General features: G+C 36.1%; 1 protein-coding gene and 1 long non-coding RNA gene across 51 annotated transcripts in view; one reads left to right on the forward strand and one right to left on the reverse strand.

Moving 5' to 3' along the window:
* ANK2 (ankyrin 2) overlaps nt 1–21,822 on the reverse strand; it is a 671,502-nt gene that overhangs the window by 55,772 nt on the left and 593,908 nt on the right. For 20 of the 50 annotated variants that reach the window (XM_043569982.1, XM_043570010.1, XM_043569997.1 and 17 more), the window contains 6 exons: nt 21,387–21,440; nt 15,303–15,447; nt 12,579–12,590; nt 8,571–8,673; nt 7,836–7,939; nt 3,272–3,307 (listed from right to left, as the gene is read on the reverse strand). In XM_043569982.1, coding sequence (XP_043425917.1) covers nt 3,272–3,307; nt 7,836–7,939; nt 8,571–8,673; nt 12,579–12,590; nt 15,303–15,447; nt 21,387–21,440 — 454 coding nt within the window. The remainder of the gene's footprint in view (nt 1–3,271; nt 3,308–7,835; nt 7,940–8,570; nt 8,674–12,578; nt 12,591–15,302; nt 15,448–21,386; nt 21,441–21,822) is intronic. The other 30 variants (XM_043570198.1, XM_043570029.1, XM_043570015.1 and 27 more) reach the window with 11 other exon arrangements.
* LOC122477295 lies at nt 1,058–10,513 on the forward strand. The gene is made up of 3 exons (XR_006295673.1): nt 1,058–1,068; nt 7,461–7,463; nt 10,446–10,513. It is a non-coding gene; the product is annotated as an uncharacterized LOC122477295 (long non-coding RNA).

Raw genomic sequence — 21,822 nt, forward strand, 5'->3', positions numbered from 1 at the left:
AATACTTAAGTACTGCACCCAACCAAAGCAAATTGGAGAAATTAAAGCGTCAATATGCATAATTCAGAGAAAAGAAAAATAACATTTCCAGAGAAAACAAGCCTTTGTGTCTTTCTCAACTAACTAAAGGAAGTAGCAAGACTAACCTAAAATGACAAGCTCTGGGGAGGGAATTGTCTTTCGCCAGAGAGCTAGGGAGGGGGCTTTCCAGGAGGGGAAGAGGGAAAGGGAAGGCAGGAGGGGGAGAGAGACAGAGGCAGGAGAATTGAGAAGAAAGCAAAACAGAAAGAGGTCAAGAGAGAAACGGAAAGAAGAGAAGACATGAAAGAACTAAATAGTAGTAGTCGGAATGAATAAAAAGGTGTATAAATTCAGCAAGAAAAAAGTCTACAGAACTTACTCTATAGTCTACAGACTCAAATAACATAAGTGTGGAATACCCACTAATAAAAAAGCTGGATATGCAGAATTGTATACTAAAAGAAGTCTTTTCTTCAAATGAGAGGGAATAAGAGAAATACTAATTCAAGTGCTAATGAAAAGTCTTTTAGATAAAACATGCTCGTTAATCCCAACAATTTCTAATATAAAATTGGGTAAGCATTTGAACACTTATATTAAAAATACCAGAATACCAAAAGGTTTCACTATTCAGATAGGTAGTAGAGTTAGTAAAGCTATTCTGCAGTGTAAAAAACAGACTGTAAGAGACCATGCACTTTTTTTTTGTACCACAGGAAAAAGTGAAAACCTGGAAGGTATGAGTCATGAGATGAATCAGCTCACATACTAGAGTTAATTAAATAAATAGGATTTTCTCATATTTTCAGGAGATTAAAAATGGGATAATACTGTAAACATTTGGAAGTAAAAGGAATAGAAGTAAAAACATATACCTGAATATGTACAGAGGAGATGGTATATGGACTGAAGCTCAGCCCTGCTGTTTGTGAACTTTAAGACTGAAGCCTTGTTGTGAGGTACCTGGGAGGCTCAGCCAGTTAAGTGTCCCACTTCGGCTCAGGTCATGATCTTGCAGTTTGTGGGTTCGAGCCCCACGTGGGCTCTGTACTGACAGCTCAGAGCCTGGAGCCTGCTTCGGATTCTGTGTCTCCCCCTCTCTCTGTCCCTCTCCCGTTCTCTCTCTTTCTCTCTCTCAAAAATAAATATTAAAAAAAAAAATACTTAAGCCTTGTCTCAATGAGGGAGAATCGTATTACCACCGAGGGTGTAGCATGGATTAAATCATGTGTGGGTAAAGCATTTAGAGGTCAGTAAAGGCTTGTTGCCATCCTTTTCCATTCCCTACACCCATATGATTTTGTGTATTTCGAATGTCATAAAAACTACAGTGCAATATAATGCAACACCTAAGAAACAGAGAAACTAACTTTTATCAGATAGTTAAAATGAACATGGAAACCTGCTAAAGCAGTTTAATACAATGGTGGAGTTTTTATTAGTTTATGAACTTCACTGTTTAAGTAAGCTATTGTCACAGGGCACAAGATAATGGAGCAAGTACATTGCGCTTTCCTGGATCTATCCGTCATCTATCATTAAATCTATCTCTGTCTTGAATTACTGCTGTAACCGTGGCCCTCAAGTTTCTCATCCACAAAATGAGAGAATTCGGCTAAATAAACTCTAAAGTGAGCTGGTGTTAAAATTCTATGTGCTATTTCCTGTTAACTAAAGTTTGGAAACCTACTGAAATGTTTCACGTCAGACGCTCTGTAAGAATTTTTATTCGGAGAATAAACTGCTTTTACTGCAAGAAATATAGATTATTTCGCTGGATGCTTAAAACAGTCAACGAACAGTTTTGGAGAAAATGTGTACACACATTCCACTGAACACTGACTGAAGACTGTACAGACAAAATTTATCACAGAATATACTCAGCTTCAATTGCATATCTTACTCTCCAAATGAAATTCAGCAATCATGCAAAACAGAAAGTCTTTCTGAAGGTTTCTAAATTGTGAGATACAGTGTTATCACAATTTAAAAAGAATAAAAGCAAAAGCAGTCCACCATTATTATGCAGATGATTTGCCTGCAAATACACAGTTTGATTAGCTAAACAGGTACATGCTTCAGAGGAGGCAGCAGAAAACAATGACTCTGGTCTTTTGAGGACTACATCCTCCACCCCAAAAGTTACTAATCCTTAGCTTTACTTTTAATTCATCCAGGGGTGGGGACAGGGAATTAACAGCATTCAGAGTTAGTTACTGGGTGAAAATAGGAAAAAAAAAAAAAAGTCATCAGGGTGCTTCAGTGATCCACATATACATAGCAAGAGGGCCTTAAATTAAATCTGATTTCTGGGGTTATGGGAGAAAACAATATCATGAGCTCTTTCTCCTCTCTAACTCCCTTAATTCCTTCCTACTTCTCCAAATTCCATAGGCTGAAAAACTGGTGGAAAATCGCTTTGAAAAATAATTGGCTCCAATTTGTAAAAAATCCCCAATTATTTATCACTCACAACGTTCATGTGTAGAAACAGAATATTTACTGTGTGTTTCAGAAAAAGTAAAAGGATGGATTTGAAATGTTGAATTCCAAAATTGGAAAATAAAAAACTGTCTTATTTGTAGACAAGCTGTGGTATCATGGTGAATTACTGTACAATAAAAATACTATAATCAGTAGTCTGATAAGAACCTTTAAAAATAACTTTATTGAAATAATGAAGAATAGATATTTTTAGAAAACTGGCTACAATCATTCTATAGCACAATTTCCAAAATATCAAAAGGTTGCACTTAAAGCAGTACTAGCAAAGAAATGCCCTATTAATAAATCTTCAGACTTTGGTTCACCTAGAATATAGTTAAAAAAAAAAAAAACCTGCTAAGTGACACTTAAAATCATAACCTACAATATAACTAAAATAGCTCAACCAATTTGCATAAAAGCTGAAAATAACATTCTTCAGCTCTATGTAGCACTTTTTCTCACCAAAGAAGTAGAGATGTGGAGACTTAGGTCCAAAACAGGCTCTCACAGTAGCTCTACATTAATTGTGGTGCAACCCCACCTACTTTCCAAAGGAAAAAAAAAAAAAATACCCACTTTCCTTTCACCACAGAGAAAGAGAATTCAGAAATGACCACAATTTGGAGAATATAAATCTCTCTCTCTCTCTGGCTAGGTATCTTCACACTAAAGCATCCTGAGATGGGGTATATGCAGAAGGAGATGGTGAAAGGGGGAGAGGAGGAGGCGACATGTTCAGAGAAGGAATTATGCAGAAGTTCACCTGCTGTTGTCACGATCAAGACATGGAGAGGTGCGGCTGCAACAGAATAGATACTTTAGCACAGAGAAGGAATGGATAAAGTGAAATATAAAGAAGGAAATCAGAAGTGACTTTCAACCAAAATATATTACTTATACACCAATACAGTATTCACTGAAAAAAGATGGAAATACAAATGAAATATAGCTCTATGCAAATGCGGAGAGAAGAGCAAGGTATGGGGGTTCGCAGTGACTCCCAGTTCAGGGAACTGGGGATGTGATAAAATCACTGGATTTGGATTTGTAGCCTTATTCAACACTGGCTGGGGGAAGGTCATGTAACAAAGTCTGAGTGTCCCGGGGAAGTTGCCAAACACCAAGGGGCATTGTAATAAAAATCACAGTCTTTGATTTGATGGACATAGTCTCCAAACTTTTCAGTCATACTTTTAATACTTTCAAAATAACGGTAATGCACTTTTGGTCTTCTTCCAAAGAAATGCAAGCAGAAAAGGCACAATTTAAATAGCTTCAATGACAAACAGTAGCATCAACTATAAGGTAGAGCAGGTAACATTAATTACCTACTAGCAGGTAACAAAAAACTATGCTTTTTTCAAGGCATTCATTCCCTGATTTGTGGTTTACTGTTCTCACTGGCCACACTGTCTAATCCCATTTTCTAGTCCTTTCATGCCTCTTCACCCTGAGTCTGCTTTTCCACAAAACCCTCCGTAAGTTTTCATATGATTCACTTGTGTTTTCAACACTTGACAATATACAAAGGGATACATGTTTAATGGACCAGAAATCCAGCCTTACAAAACAGTTGTTCTGCCACTCAGAAAATAGTTGTCTTCATCCAAAAGAATTTACCCTCATGTACCTTAAGAAACTGGGTTGTCTGAAATACATAAACAACTAAGTTAACTGCTATAGGAATTTGATAAATATTGTCAAATGAGAAACAGTCTTGATTTCCTTGCCTTTCTAATGTCACCTTCCACTATTTGAGCTAATTACCTTCATAAGTGTTTTTGTTGACTTTTTTTTAGAGTAGTTTTAGATTCACAGCAAAATTGTCACCATGTTTTAATGAAAAAGGAGTCCTTTAAAAGATCACTCTCTTACAGGTTTGTAGCTCCTGTAATATATTTGAGCATAACATCACGAAGTGGCATTTAATTGTTGGCATTGGCTGTCATTAAAGGACTATAAAAATAATACCAGTGAAATAATAACATTTAAAATGAATCACAAAACTATTACTAGAAACTGTGCCTTATTTGTTAATTCATTATGCACTTACGAAATGGAGGAGAATTAAAAACTTCAAATTCTTTGCCCAAGCTTATGTTGGTATACTCATGACTGGTCTTGCTAGAAATGACTGTTTAGATTGTGAATCAGTAACACGATCCAAAGAAAAGCAACAAAAATATTACTGTCAGCCTTTCTTTCGCCAGATATTGGCTGTATATACTGGGTGCAGAACAGATTTTTTTTTAAGCACTGATACCTACTCTTTTGTAGTCATGGACATTAGTCATTGGAAAAATAGAGCAGAGGTTAAAGAAAATTACTAATACTACTTTTGGTAGAAAGTGTGTCTTCTATTAATCTAAAAGCCCTTTATGGAATCAAATAGAACATTATACATAAAATTAGAGGCATATGCAAAAAAACGCTGACTTTATTATCCCCTTTATCTAAAAATCAACTATTCCTTACATTTTGGGTAGATTTGGAAGTGACTTAAGAATTCTCCCAAACAATTAAAGAAAAACTTAGTTCCCTAAAAACTATATAAAAATGACTACACAGGTGCCTGGTGTATAATGAACAAAATGAAAAAGAGAAATTATAGATGATATGATATAATGAATGTTATTCATATCCTTTAATATCATGGTAGCTTTCAAATACCATGACACTCAAAATCCTTGTGTTCAGTGTAATTACTCATCCCATTAGAGTCATCTGTGGCATTGCATTCAAATTCTAGAGACCTCACTAGATATAACCTAATAAAAATAACAAGTCAAATATTACCATTATGAATTATACTAGAGTGGTATTGTCACTTAAAGTATTCTGAATACATTCTGCTTAACTTATTTGAAATTTGTGAAGGATTTAGAAGGTGTATATGAGGGTTATATAAATTCTAATAGCTATAATTTATTGAGTACGTATTCTTTCAAGGCAAAATGCTAATTATTTAAGAAGCATGGAATCCATAAAGCTCCCTTATCGGATCCATAATATAACTCATCTTATAAACTGAAACTTATAAACTGAAATTATGTAAATAGATATTTTACATAACTTGCCCAGTGTCATATATGGAGTGTCAGGGCTGGGAACTGAATTCTGATTGGTCTGACTCCAAAGCACACTTTGGTTAGTGTTTGAATAACCAACATGTTATCTGCCTTCCACTGATTGTCTTCCAACTTCAAAAACAACAGAGAGGTGTGTTTCTTAAAAGCAGAGGTTAGATCTTACTTATCTATTTTCCTTAGTGCCTGACACAAGGTTTAGTACTTTGTAGAATTCAGCAATGTGTGAAGACTAAATAAGTGAATGGAAGAGATAAAAAAACATTTGAGAGAACTAGGTATATGTTAATTACCTAGATCTCCCTGGTAATCAAAGCTTTATTAGGCAAAGTTGTTCCTTTCTAACAGTTTATATATAAAACAGACATATTTGGACTACTGGTGCTGGTAGAAAATGCCAATGCTAAGACCCCAACAACAGAGATTTAAAGGTAATTAGTTTGAGTTGGGGGCCTGGGTATCAGTATTTTTTAAAGCTCTGAGGGGATTCTAATGTACAGCCAATGTTGAAAATTGTTTAGAATCAATGATCATGTCTGAAGTTTATAGAAAAATTGGCTTATTACAGACCAAGAGTTTAAATATCCTTATCTTAATAAGTGGTTAATTTTTAACCAGTGGATGATCTTGTTTCATCATAAGTAATTAACTAGATTTACTTATGGCATGTTTCTAGTTTTATACAACTGGTGTGTATATTGATGTACTTAAGCTGAATAGTTTATTGCCCTTCAGTAGTTAAAAGGTTTAAGGAATTCCTTTTTTAAAGTAAATTATTTATTCTGAAAACTGAAGTACTACCATAACACTTTGACTCCTGTAAATTCAGCTATTGATATTTAATCACACTTTGCCTAAAATAATCTTGTCACTTTGTAGGCTGGTATAGACTTCAAATATTTTATTGTGATTTCTAGATTCTGATCTATTATCCTTCAGTACTCTAGGTCCAAGACTCTTTTCCTCCTTAGCATTGTTGAGAAATCTGGTAGAAGAATGTAATGTTATGTCTTTAGAATAATGATAGCTGTCAGACTTTAATGATCTCTTTTACACCTAAAAAAAGTTAGTAAATTTAGATGATGTTTAACTTGCTTTTTATTCACTTGAAATAACTCTTATATCAGGAACTGCCTTTTACTTATTTAAAAAGGAAAAGAATATTATGATTATTTTCAATATCTATGTAACTAGTTTTAAATTCTATGAGCCTGTAGTAGAAAATTAGACTACAAGATCCCAGATTTTTAACTACAGTATCTTCGAATGCTTTTCTGAAAGGAGAATATTTTAGAATAATAAAAATAAGAAAGGATCCACCACTCAAAATAGTTCCAGGGATTATGGATAAGGAGTTTGGGATAATAATGTATATTAAAGTATTGCACGGATAAAATACAAGTGAGGCTTCTTTAAATGAAAATGGAAATGATTAAATGAAAAATATTTTTAAAGCTTTTATGTAGTTATAAAATTACTATACAAATTGAAACTACCAAAATGTAAGGGAAAAATCTTTTGTGAAGAGTGAAACAATTTAAAACTCCTCAAGCAAATTATTTTCTGCATAACTGAATTCTTACATCTTACGAACATCTTTAAGTATGTTCAAAATTATTAACTCTAAGTAATCCTACTTTTTAATGGGTTTATACAAAGAGGCAGCGTTTCATGCATAATGACTTATATATTATCAGGATAACTTTTAGAAGGTGACTGAGAACCTGACAGGTTGCATTAAAATTTCCCTTTTTGGTACACCGCTACTTCAAACAGTATATGAACTCTTCCATCTGTGTGATTCAAACGTCTGTAAACATTATTTTAAACGCGTGAATATGTGAGGAAAGGCATTTATTAAACTAGTCCGTTAACCTTAGAAAAATAGAACTTTCTAGAAAGCAAGTGAGCCTGTCCCTCTTTTTAAAGATATCTTTCAGACAAAATGTGAACAGTAAGGAGGCCACTGGTATATTCTGGTTAGTTAGCAAGCTGTCTGACGCAATTCTACTAGTTATTTTAAAACAACAGTCAGTTTTTCTATGCTGATTTCAACTCTTTGGGCAGGTTTGTTTGTGTAGATCGAGTCCATGTTGGATAAAGCAATGTTATTTACAAGTTTAAACAAAGATCACTTCCCCTGTAAGCTAGCCATCAGCTAAAGCTACTGGACAAAGCTGTTATTTTCAAGCTCATCTCTTTTTACCTCTCGATCTGGATACATAATATTGATTTACTCACCCTGAATGAATAGGGCTGGAAGAAAGAGCCACGTTGTCTAAGTTCTCAGTGCCCCAGCTGAGACGATAAGAATTCCTTTCTGCTTCCTTGGCTAGAGTTGACACCTAAATACAAAGAACACGGGATTTAACAAAAATACTTTCTTCCAAGTGAATAAAATATAATGAACTCTAAAAAGTATCACAGGAAAGTGGTATTACCACCTTTTCATTTAAAAATATAAGACAGAGTCATTTAAAATGCATGTTTTATAATGCATTCCCATTTAAATTACACTGTTGACATAAGACCACATTTGTGAAATTGTCTTTAAAGATAGGTATTCCCATCTATTTCTCTATATCCAACCAGCCAAAACTGATAAAATCACATCTAAGATTAAAATATTCCATAATTGCCTCTCCCTGTTTTCTGGGAACTGAAAACAATTTTAAATATAAGGTAAATATAATATCTTTACCTGTACCTTTCATTTTATACCTTAAATGCATCCTATCTCACTTTTTCCTTTAACAGATATTTTATAAAGAAATCGATTTAATGTATAATCTCCACAGAAGAATTAACATGCAGCATATCACTTTGGAAAAGTCCTCAGACTCTTATCCTAGCTTGTCAACCACATTAAAAGGATTTTCTTTACACAAAAAAAAACTTTCTCTGGACATCTTCAGCAACCAGTAATGTTCAAAAGCTCTCCAGAAAGTTGAAACGTCAAAGTAAAAAGTCACGTACCTGGTGACTGGGGATGACAACCGTGTCGTCAATCATGGCACTGTCCCTCAGGTAAGAGGCATGGCTCAGGGTGTGAGACCTGTCGGAACTGAAGGATCGAAGGCTGGTAGGTTGGCAGGAGGCCATGGTCATGTACCAACAGCAGTGGCAGGGTTGGGAGGATGGAAGGATGAGCCGAGCAGGAGAGTGAAAAAAGCCTGCTATTAGCTAACAGTGCAACTTCCAGGGGGACATTAATCGCAACCATGGGAGAAGGAAACCCAGGTCTCTGTGTTGCCCTACCTTTCTGTCCAACAACTAAACTAACACATCTTTTGACTGGTTCCTACCACTCAATGGCAAGGGCACAAGGGAATCCAGAAGTGAAAATTTGATCCTTCTAATCTGATTTATTTTCCTCCCAGAAGTGTTTGAAACCAGCCACTGTAGTTTACTTACTGCCAGGACAAGAAATTCACACAGGAAATAATGCCAGAATAGGTTGCTTAAATCTGTGTTAAATGTTAATCTCCCTGCAACTAAGAAAAATATTAGGAGGGGGCGGGGAGTAGACCACCCTCAGAGAGAACAAAATGAAAGCACAGGTTTCATTTTCTCTCATTTTTCCATTCTCTCCATGCTTCATTCTCCTCCTCTCCAACTGTGAATGACTCAACACTGGTGCACTCCCCTGGAAGGTACAGAGTGAAATGAACTGTGACCAGATGCATGCTTCCTGCGGAAGTGGAGTTCCTCTTGTTTGTCTCTGGTGTCTCCAACAATGCTATTTCAAAGGGCAGCATTGTTCCCTTTGCATGTCCTCTGTGTGGTGAGTGAAGCACCAAAGAGTGCCGGTTGCTGTGGCGATGAGATGCAAGAGCACAAGAAACCGTTTCTAAGCACCAACCAGAACACAGACACATCTGCCAGCACAAAAACAAACTGCCAGTGGACACAACCGAAAAATGAGGCTTGCTTTCAAAATGGGATTTAGGCCTTGATAATTGATGCTGTATATTTTTGATAAATCTGAATTTCAAACTTCGGAATGATATACACAAATGTGACGGGTAAAACTTGACATTTGCATAAGTGCAATTCATTCCTTCCTAATCAATTTGCACAATCAAATGACAAATAGATTGAGATCTCATATAAGCTCATATATTTTATACGTGTTAGTCTAAGAATTAAATATCTGTATTCAAAACATTAGCCCAAAGCCCATAGGGAAAAATAGAGATGTGCAAGCTTTCACAATATTTATAGAAGCAAAGTTTCATTTACTTTCAGCTAGTAGGCATTTGGCCAGTGAAGCACTGTAGAATTATGGACTAAATGTCAGGTTAGCATATTTCTGAGCAAAAACTATTTTCATTTTGCAAATATACCTATTTCTGTAAGCCTTATACTGTCATTTTTATGAAGTGCCAATATAGCCAACTTCAATTATCTTTGAGGAAATCATCATTTGGTAGATAATTCATAGGAAGTTAGGGCCTTCACCCTCTTATCCTGCTGTAGGTTTTATGCCCCTAAAATAGACCTGGAATATCAGAAGGTAAAGTGACGTGAAGCAAAGCAGCTGATTGTCAGATCCTATATAAATGTGTGTTTATAATACAAAGAAATCTAATTTGGGAATTCACTATTTTGTGTTATATAGGCTCTCGAAGATTCAGGCTCCAGACACAGCAAAGGCAGGAGCAGCCCAGACACCTTAGTGAGCCCTTCCATAGGGGTTTTAGTCCTGGCAGCTGATATTGGGGCTGGTTTTACAGTTGTGCAGTTGGGATTTCGATGGTGCACTTCACAAACAGGCTGCAGGCTACTATGATTAACTTTGGCCTAACCTTGAATTTGAGGATGAAAAGAGATTAAATTATTGGGGGAAAGGATCTGTAATCTCAGCAAAAGCTCGTCTCAACTGCTGAGTAAATTTTTTTTTCCCTGCTTTAAATCATGAAGATAGCTAAGATCCACTTATATATGTTTTGTACCAGGCAGCAAGAGATACATAGGTCTTAATTCTACTTTCCTTTATTTTGTTTTGAATTTGGCCAAGAGAAGGGAAAAGGGAGGTGTGAAAGATCAGCTTCCTGAAATGATAGGTCTGTCTATAGGGTCAACCATCTTCCCCTGTCAGGTTCTTACCCAGCTCAGATTTGTTGATTAGGTCTATCCATGGCTTTAGAGTTCAGAGCTCCAAGTTGTAACTTTACACATGTAAATGTGCTAGATCTATATGAATGAATAGTGCAAAAGGAGCAAGAGGCATTGAGGTACAGGATTAGACATGCCTGCTCGCAACAGCGAGTAGAGACTCTGGCAGTAGGTAGAATTGACTCCTAAACGTGACACTGGAATAGCGGAAACACAGGTCTCAAAGAGAAAGTGGAAATTTAGCTTGGATGGGAACAAACTGGCAATAAAGGTACATGAAATAAGACCTAGTGGCATAACTGCCACCACTATAAAGGTCTGAACTTTGAAAGAAGGCAGTTGGGCCTCAATTGTCACACTCAGGGTGATCCTATAACTCGGTGGATGTCTGTCTGCTTGGGAATGAAGTCTTAAAGAACTCATTTGGCTGCAAGCACAGAGCTGCATTTTGCAATCTATGCATCAGTAATAAAGGTGGATTGTTTTGATATCTATCTACTTGATACCTGGGTCTATCTCTTAACTGGTTTGAATCAGAGGGCCAAAAGAGTACTGGTGTTTTTTGTTTTGTTTTTTATCTTTCCTAAAGCCTCAACAGAAAAGAAATACAGAAGGAGAAGAAAAAAACAAAAGAGATACAGTTGACTTACAACCAAAAATGAGATTAGGGTAGAGAGAGAAAAATATTAGCATATGGAAACAGAGAGTAAGAAAAGTTGGAGAGACAGAGGGAGGGAGAATGAATGAGTGAGAACAAGGCCCAAATATCTCTATGATTTTATTCTGTCTTACTGTTTGCTGCCTTCTAAAATGCTAACTGGGTGTTCAATCGACGTTTATAGTTTCTAACTGCTCTTGTCTCTGATATATAGAATTTACTTAAATAAATAAAATTAGAATATTCCAACAGTGAAGAAATTATTCTAGTGAAATAATGACCAGCACAAATGTCTGGAATAATTCAAGTCTCTACCCTGACTGAAAACATTACAAACAGGTTTAAATGTTTTACAATTCATTTTTGTCATAAACTCACGGGTCATGCCATTCAGTTAGTAAGGTCAAAATAACACGTATCCATAGAAGTGTGAATTTTTACTTGCTGTTCAGCTAGGGATTGTGCCAAAAGTTCTGTTATGGTCTTAAATTTATGCTTTTTTCCACCATAGTAAACTACTTTATGGACACAATAGGTAGTATCAAAGTCTGAAAATGTAATAATTACTGAAAAACGTAATAATTACTATCTTAGTATGCTGTACTATTAGACAGTCAATTAATGAAGTTTTTCAACCCTACTGAACAAGTGAATATCCAAAAATGTTTATGCTTTATGTGCTTTATTGTCTGTAAAAGCTTCTGTGGTTCATTGTTACTTAGTGTTTTACATTAAATTTAAATGGCATTTTTAATTTAAAACAATAATACTATGGACACAACATCTAATCAGAATTTGGATATATTTTTAGGAATGTACATTAAATTGTACTTATTTTTGTTCTCCTGCATCCAGGTACATTTTAGGCATCAGAATCGTTTTTCTATCATCTTCAACTACACATAAGGCTGACTAGGTTCCTTTGGAGAAGCCATGCTAATGTTTTGTCAGCCACAAGGTGGAGCTGTGATGTTAACACAAAATCATACCAGGGGCATGTCATAGACTTTTATTCTAGCAATATATTTACCCTTCTAGCTTAGTTATTCAATACATCAAAATTCTAATTTGAGAATAAATCCATAATTCTAGAATATAAGCACCCCTTGCCCACACACACACACACACACACACACACACACGAAAAGTGAGCAAGGAAATGTGGATGTATCCAGGAGGATCATGTTTTCATGCTATTTAATACCTACCTGGGCATGGTACTATTGAAAGCATACCAAATAAATAATGAAAAGTAAAAATGGTTACAAAAAAAAAAGAAAGAAAATTTCCACTTAACTGCCTAAGCAAAATAAAAAAAACAAAATCAGTGAAACAAGAATTCCATGAAAATGAGATGTTGCCTGTAATTCCGTGTTGGAGATCATGAATACAATCTGGGGTCCCATAAATGCAAGTGTGGACCTAGAGAACTGACCATGACGTATTCATTTTATTGCCTCATCTCAAATGCTGATAAGTGTTCAGTTTAAGAGGAATCATTAAACCTTTGACCCCTGTTTTATAGATAGTATTGTTCCAAATTTTTCTTAACCTGGTACTTTCAAAGAAAGAAAAAGAATCAGATCAAGAATTTATTCTTAGTAAAATAGAACAGGCTGAAAATAAAGGTTTTTTTTTTCCTCTGACAGTGATATGATTATGTATAGATTATTATGAATCTGTGCAAAGCCATAAACATTTTATTTTTTGGAAATCTCAAATCTTTTATTAAGAAACTTCAGATTGTGATGTCCAAATCTACCAGGATGTCAGAATCCAATTATAAAACACGGGCTCCATCATGAACATTTCCACTCTCGTCCCTGAGTGCTCCTCCTTCTGCCTCTTGACCCCATGGACCACCTTCTATCTATGTCATTAAAGCCAAGGGGTCGGTCTAATCTTCTTCCTCTTCTTCACCCACTCCGTGAAATCTGTCACCAAATCTGGCTAGTTTCACCTCATAGATAGGCTCTATCTATGACAAATTTGAATTTGTCATTTCCCAATTTCTCTCCATGATCACTACCACCAGGGTTAAAGTTCAAATCTTCTCTTAACAGCTTCAATTAATATTACTGCAAGAGTTTTTCAGGTGGTCACAACTGCCAGGTTTAGCCCTTTGACAACTTCTCCCTAAAATTCACCCTTAATCTCACAGTCAGAGGGATCCACCCAAAATGTAGACAAGATCTCCCCTCCTTCACACTTATACTCTAGCAACACTGCACTATACTCTTTCTCTCACACACCATGGGCCTTTGCTCATGATCTCATTAAGGCTTCAAATGCCTTTCCCACCCTTCTTCACCATCACTAGCCATCACTGTGTTTCAGTTTGGGCTCATCTCCTCCAGGAAGCCTGAGCGCTGGGGTTTCAATTGCATTCTGTGGGTACTACGGCCCAGTCTCTCTCACATCCCATTCGACTATGATTTTAGCAATTGTGTCCTAGTCATGTTTGTACCTTTAGCAACTACCACAAAGCCAGCCCAAAAAGGCACTCACTACACGCACATTGAATTGTTTAAGAAAAAGAAAAAATAGGGAGGAGGCATTGATGCTCAAGGAAAAACCCCCAAGAAAACTTGTTTTTGCTAATTATCCATTTAGAATTGACTACGTTTTAAAGTATTTATTTCCTAGGGGCACCTGAGTGACTCAGTCAGTTAAGCGTCAAACTCTCGGTTTTGGCTCAGGCCATGATCTCATGGTTTGGTGAGATCAAGTCCCACATATGGCTCTGTGCTGACAGCACGGAGCCTGCCTGGGACACTCTCTCTCTCTCTCTCTTTCTCTCTCTCTCTCTCTCTCTGCCCCTTCCCCACTCATTCTCTCTCTCTCAAAATAAACATTTAAAAAATTAACTTTAAAATGTCTATTTCTTAGACTCCGTATATGTTAACTATAGCTTAGCAAACAGCCAAGATTAAAACTACAAACCTAAGATTATTGATTAGTGAAAAACACGCTATGTGGACAACCATATGCTTAACCTAAATTGGCAGTCATTCTTTTGATGAGGTACCATGGAATGTTCTTCTGCTTGCCTCAAAAAATAACCAACACCAGTTATGCTAGTAAGTAACAGTCAGAAAATAACACTGATTTTATACTTCAGAGTATTATATGAACCTCTTCAGATCTGTCTACAAAACCTATGCTCCTTCATATTTTTCTCAGATTGCTTTTTGTATTCAAGTTCTTGGAGGACTGTGGTCTCATTATTTTTCATGAAAAAGTCAGTTTCAGGCACAGGTTCCTTTTGAATTTACTTCTTTTTAATCCTTCTTCACAACATACTTCTATTCACAGAAATTATGGCACTAACAAAAACACTCAAGGAAACTGCATGCGTCTGTAATTGCCACATAGTTAGCCTGTCCATAAGGTAAAACTGGCCTTTTTATTTGCCTAGAGAAAAAAGTGGCAAATAATTAAAACACTACATTGAAAAGTAGAGATTTCTTTACTTATCATTTCTCTGCTTTTTACTGGTCGTTTGACTTTTACTAAGTAACTTAATCTCTTTCGATTCAGTTTCCTGTTCTTTAAAATAGGCACTTAAAGTTGCTCAAGGGGTGTGCCTGGGTGCCTCTGACTCTTGATTTTAGCTCAGGTCATGAGCTGATTTCACAGTTCATGAGATGGAGCCCTGCATTGGGCTCAGTGCTGTCAGCACAGAACCTGCTTAGGATTCTCTCTCTCCCCCTTTCTCTCTCCCTCTCCTCTGCTCTCTCTCACTCTCTTTCAAATAATAAATAAACTTTAAAAAAAAGCTGCTCAAGAACGCAGTAAGGTAACATGCTCAGAGTTGTTATGTGCAGTCCCTGTTTAGGTATCAATAATTATGTCTACTTTTTTATTATTATCATGAAAAAAGTGTTGCATTCCCTCCTAGCTGACATCAAATGTAAGCTTTAGGTGAATACCTGTCTGAGCGGGCTCCCTCCAAGCTGTATCGCAGGTAATTCATACCATCCAGGAACTGGCTGCTGGGTAGAGAGTCATCACCCAGCTCTTTCAGATCCTCGGGCCTTAGGTATTCTCCTCCATCACCTGTCATTGTGTCATCACCTTGAAGCAACCAGAGAAAGACAAAGCATTATGCGTTGAATGTAATATTAACTACAAAATAGGAGGATTGTGGAACATACCAACATAATAGCACTGACATCACTGAAACACCACACACCAAAGAAAACAGAACGCATGCAATTAAAAAGTGATAAAACTTAGAGAAACAATATTTGACGCGCTTCTATCGCTTACCAAGAAGAAATAATTACCTGAATTCTAATTCTCTTAATATCAGTCAGTTCTCTTTACTCATTTCTTCATCACTCTTTACTCATTTTCTTTAGCTGGCTTATAGCTTATATTATTTAACTTAGTACAATATGTAGGCTGCTTAACTTCTACACACAGTTCCAATAATTTTGTACATGATGTCCAGCATTAACATTCTCTTCATGTCATTGGCAATATGCTAAGTAATATCTACTGCTCTAAAACAAATCTGTGGTATATTAAAGGAAGGGATATAATTTATAAGACTAGCAAGATATGCACATTAGGGAAAGAACACCAGAACAATGTGAACAGATTGTGACATTTTAATAAACAACCTTGAATTTAATTTTAAAAACACTGGAGAGCATAAAAAGTATGTTTTGTTGGAAACTAGATGGCTTCCCAAAGGTGAACTATAGGGAAAAAAGTGAATTAAGTAACTAAGTTGTAGCAGAAAGAGATGACTAAGTGTGGTGGCTCATATTTAGAAGCCCAAATGTTAAGGGTACATCCCCTGCCCGTGATTAGGAATAGAATGCTTTCAACAATATCTTTTTCAGGTAATTCAATAAATAATACCCCATTCAACAGAAATGTTCTATATGCCATTAACATGCTGAGATGAAGAAATAAATAATATAGCTGAGAGAAACTGTCTTTGAGGACTCTGAGACACTAATCACACACTTTAAGCCTCATAATCTATGTAAAGGAAAACTTGAAAGAATAGACTTTATTCCTACAACTAAGTTAAATATTGTTTTATTCTCATTTGTTTCAAATAATCGTTCCAAATCAACACTAATTTATAGAGATACAGCATTAAAGAACTGTAAGAAGGGTGGGTCTTTGACATTTCATTATTTGTCTGTATATATGATTTTAAGATCTCAGATTATTAGGTCTCTAAATTACTTCAGCTGATGACAGACTGAAAAAAAAAAGATCTTTCAGTAAATAGGGACGTAACTTATTCACCATTAGATTTTTGTCTTAAAGTCAATGCATTTAACATTTGACAGTTACAAGTTTCATCATTAAAAATATTTTCATGGCTCTTTCAGGGACACCATTAGATTTTTATTGAGTTTTAGAACTCTGAGTTAGGATACCCAGAGTATTATTAAAAATTGAGTCTTTAAGGGCACCTGGGTGGTTGAGTTGGTTAAGCATCCAACTCTTGATTTTGGCTCAGGTCATGATCTCATGGTTTGTGAGTTCAAGTCCCACATCAGTTTCTGTGCTGACCATGTGGAGCTTGCTTAGGATTCTGTCTCCTTCTCTCTCTGCCCCTCTTCCATTTGCTTTTTGTATCCTTCTCAAAAATAAAGAGAAATGAAACTTTCAAGATAAAATGAAAGTTGAGTCTTTAGAATTGGACAGACCTGGGTTCAAATTCTGATTCTGTTATCACTGGCTTTTCAATCTTCCAGAGCCTCAGTTTCCACAACTAGTAAATGGGAATGATACTAATAATCTATCACATATACTAGTTATATGAATTAAATTACACAAAAATGTGTAATAAAATGCCAGAGTATAATAACTGCTAGCTATTGCTTCTACTAGTACAAGATGGTGAACGTATTACACATTGAGCTAAATTTCATTTATGCAAAAATATTATAAAGAAATAGAATTTTATTGTTTAAAAATTCATAAATCTGATAGCTCTAAGGAAAACATAAGTCTTTAAAATTATGTTTGTTAAAGTGGTCTCCACCCCACCTCCAGCCCTTACATATATTTTCCTCTTCAAAGTGTTCCCTCACAAAGCAAGATGTAACAACAGATAAATAACAATATAGTCAAACACAAAATGCATGATGTTTGTCAACTTTAAGAACTAAAAAGGTCAGGGGTGCCTGGGTGGCTCGGTTGGTTGAGCATCTGACTCTTGATGGCAGCTCGGGTCATGATCCCATGGGATCGAGCCCTGCATCGAGGCCCACACTGAGCATGGAGCCTGCTTAAGGTTCTCTCTCTCTCTCCCCACCTGCCCCTCTCCCTCTCTTTCTCTAAAAAAAAAAAAAAAAAAAAGAAGCCCAAAAGGTCAGAAGAGAGAGAGAGATCACTTTAGGATGATGTGGTAGGTTCAGTAGTCTCCTCCCTAAAATTTCATGTCCATTTGGAACCTGAGGATGTGGCATTATTTGGAGATATGTCCTTTACAGACATAACTAAGTTAAGGACCGAGATGAGATATACTGGATAAATCCAATGTGAACATTCATATAAGAGACAGAGAAAGAGACACAGAGGAGAATGCCATGTGAAAGCATGCCATGTGAAGGTTGAAGCAATGTGTCTAAAAACCAAGGGGTGAACACCAAGAATCACTGACAGCTACTAGAAGCTGGAGGAGACAAGACTCTTCCCTAGAGCCATTGGAGGTTAGTATGGTCCCACCATAGACTTTTCACTCCCAGAACTGTGAGAGAATAGGTTTGAGCCACTAAGTTTGTAGTAATTTCTTGTGATATTCCTCGGAAATTCAGTAAAGCTGGTGAAGCACTCACTGAAGAAAGAATTGAAGCTGAGTATTTGTTCGGGCTCAGTTTTCATGGGCAGAGATTGTCAGTACTTCAGGAGAGAGGCTCATGTGTAAGGGGTCATGGAGGGCAGTAAAAACAATATGAAAGACTAATAATCATTACTTATTTAGAGAATACTATGTGAAATAACTTGGCAATAGTACACGTTCATGTTGGTGAGCAATGGCAAACAGTCCAGAAAGAGAGTGTCTGAACATAGTGATAAAATCAAGAAGCTCAGACATTTTGGTATAGGCCTTGTAGGATTTATTTGTTCCTCCTATTTCCCCCTCTCTTGTATGATTGGTACATTTTTACATAGGAGTGCTTTTATAAGTCCAACTAAGTTGGGTGCCCCTTTGTTTATTTCTGGGGGAAAAGATTGTAAGATCAATTCTAAGAATTGGTGTACCGAAACACAGGCTTTGTCTGGTTTGGCTATAAGCCTAAATTCTTTCCAGAAAAAAAAAAGTACGCAAGTTTTGTTAACATTCGGGAAGACTAAGTCTACTCTTATTTATGCAAAGGTGAAGGGAATAGCTGGATGCAGAATCTGTCATATAATACAAGGAAGAAGTGAACAGCCTCACAAAGTGTCAAGTGTTCACAGCAGAAGTGTGTCCAATGGAGATAATAGCTGATGCCTCTACACTGCATCATAACACTGCCCTTCTGGAGTTCTCTTGATTATTATTAGTACACATCATTCCAGAGAGCCAGTGGAGAAGTTTGTACAAACCATCCAAACACAGGAATATACGGGGGAAAAAACTTTTTTTACTTAAAAAAAAAAAGGAAACAACTGTTTGAGTATGTGGGACGGGAGTCATGTTTCTACAGGTATTTTAGTTACATAAGTGTTATGACCCCTGAGCCCCACTATATAACTTACTGCTGTGGAGCTGAGTCAGCAAAGGCGGGGATCAGCTCATGATCTTATGAAGATGTAGAGGATTACTCTTACAGCTCTGTTTTCGTCTGCACAGTACGATACTCTCGGACTGAATTCCCATTTCTACCTTTTCCTGCCATGTTGCTCCACCAGGACTTATTTATAATATGACTGAGCTATTATAGCAGCTTTCATACTGGGCTTACATTCTCCATCCAGCACTTAATGGCTGTGTGCTGTTGAGCAAACTACTTAGTGTGTTTAAGTCTTAGTCCTTTCATGTTCAGGTGAGCCCTTCCTCACCTGAAAAACAATGAGGGGAAATCCATAGTCTATCTCATGTGGATGCCATGGGGATTAAATGAGATAATGCACCTAGCATTGCAGATGCTTAGCAAATATTTTCTCTTCCATCAAATATCTCCTTCCTTCCAATTTCTTCCTAATACACTCATTTAGTGTATCATGGCTGGCTTAATCTTTGTAAAAATTAGATATGTTTCACTCATTAATCAAAAATTTTAATATGCCCTAATTTCCCAGACTTTTCAGTTAATAATTCAACCATTCCACAGCGAAGCCCAATATGTTTTAATGCATTAGCCAAACCGAATGACTGGATTATTTTGCCACTCTGTGTCTCTCTCTTGCACTTTCCTATCTCAGGACCTTCCATACTTCCACACTCCTTCTCTACTCTCTAAAATCTGTGTCACCTTCCTATTGATCTCTCCATTTCAGCAAGTCCACGGCACTGTGCCAGGTCTCTCCTCCTGACCTTCCAGGGCACATATGAACAGTGATGGGATAGTGCCTGCAGTTACACTTCATTTAACTTCTACATTATCTCTCCATATATGTTTCTAACGGCATGCCCTATGTCCACCTTTGATTCCCCCGTGGTACAGGGATAGAACTTTATAGACGATAACATCACTTTTACCATCTGTGGACTGGATTCATAAGTGGATATCCTGATTCCTATATCAAGTTAGCTTGAAAGGACATCTGTACTTGGCTTGAATATCCTTTTGAATTTTGAAACACATACTACTATCAAAACAGATTTTTTAAAAAGGCAGGAATTGACTAATACCTTCAAAACACACGTGGCTGCACCTCGTCCATATGGATAATAGGTTCCACAAAAACATTTTAAGCACATAAAACATTAACGGGTTGGCAATGTCAACCAGCCAAGTTTCTTTATACCAATTCTTTGCACTAAAAGTTACCTCACAATACTCAAATACTGTATATCCTACACATAAAAATTATTCAACTTGAATTTCTTTCTCGGAAAAAAATGTTACTAAGCGTTTGGCTATGTCTAAAAAAAAAGAAAGCTTCTTCTGTCACCGTAAAAGATATTCTTGATCATTAGCCAATATTTCTCTCAAATCAAGACTTTTATCACTAATAACTCTTAATCTATAAGTGTTTTAACAAAAGTACACAAGATGTTATAGCTACATCTTACATTATGCAATAAGCAGCTCCAAGAAACTGTTTCACATGAATGGAATTTCTATAAACCCACGAAGTACTCTGAATGCATTAGCTATCAGAATTATTTAATAATTATGTAGGAAATAAGGAAATTAAATAATCACTAATTTATTTGATCTATAAATTTAGATTTTCATGTAGCAGGTTTGCTTAAAGTGGTGCCAAATGTACCTTGAATCTTTCTCAGTGGATAGAATATTTTATTTTATTCATTTTTCCCTATATGCCAAAGCTGCCCTAAATCATTTTAAGAGTTACTTTTTCTTTATTCCTAGCTACCTTAATAAATCACATAATAGCTATCCATTTCATATATTTTTAGCCATATCTAAAACTTATCTCCATCCAAGAAGGATATGAAATACAATCAGTCAAGTCGTCTTAGTTTTAACAGGTTCATGCTAGTTAAATGTCAACTTATCAAAGAATTATTTTTTTTTTTCTCTGAATTTGTATTCTAACAAGAGACCTAGTTATGGAAAAATATTTACATAATGCTCATGAGGTAATTTAATTCTACTAATAGTTCTCAACAATTTAATTCTAATAATAGGTAGCAAACTCATTAGTAGTAAAAGCAGGTTATGGCTTTAAGCTTCCAAGTTAATAAAATCCACACACTCACATGCACACATACACAACTCCATCCATATTAGACACGCTATTTCAAAAGAAACAGATTAGTATTAGGCACCCAGATTTAAATAGCAGGCGAGTTGCTTCTCTCCAGTTAAGAAAAATTAAAAGCAAAAAAAAGCTTTCACTCCAATCCCTTCCTCTAAAGATACCTGAATCACTAAGCGCTTCCCCGTCAATAAAGTTGCCACCGAACTGTTTAAAAGCTGTTAAGAAAGATGACCCCAGAAAACAAAATATGATGCGCATATATGGATGCTGAAAATTAGCTGGCAAGTGTTAGGAAGGAACACAACATTATTATAATACTTGGAACTACTACCTTTGGCCATTATTAATTTATTTATACTAATACAGTGACCAAAGTGCTCATTCTTGTCGTAAGTTCTTACAAAAGCTGAGATACGTCGGTGCCTGTTACCAGTAGGTGAACAAATTGGTTCCAAATAACATGTCAAGTGAAGTTTTACTTTATGGTTCTATCTTGAGGAACCTAAAAATCTGCTTCTAATATTTCTTAGTAAAAGCAGTTATTATTGACACTAGTACTACGATCTATGGCAATAATTTTTCAAACATATACATTTG

This window comes from Prionailurus bengalensis, chromosome B1 (assembly GCF_016509475.1).
Source record: "Prionailurus bengalensis isolate Pbe53 chromosome B1, Fcat_Pben_1.1_paternal_pri, whole genome shotgun sequence".
Classification (NCBI taxonomy): domain Eukaryota; kingdom Metazoa; phylum Chordata; class Mammalia; order Carnivora; family Felidae; genus Prionailurus; species Prionailurus bengalensis.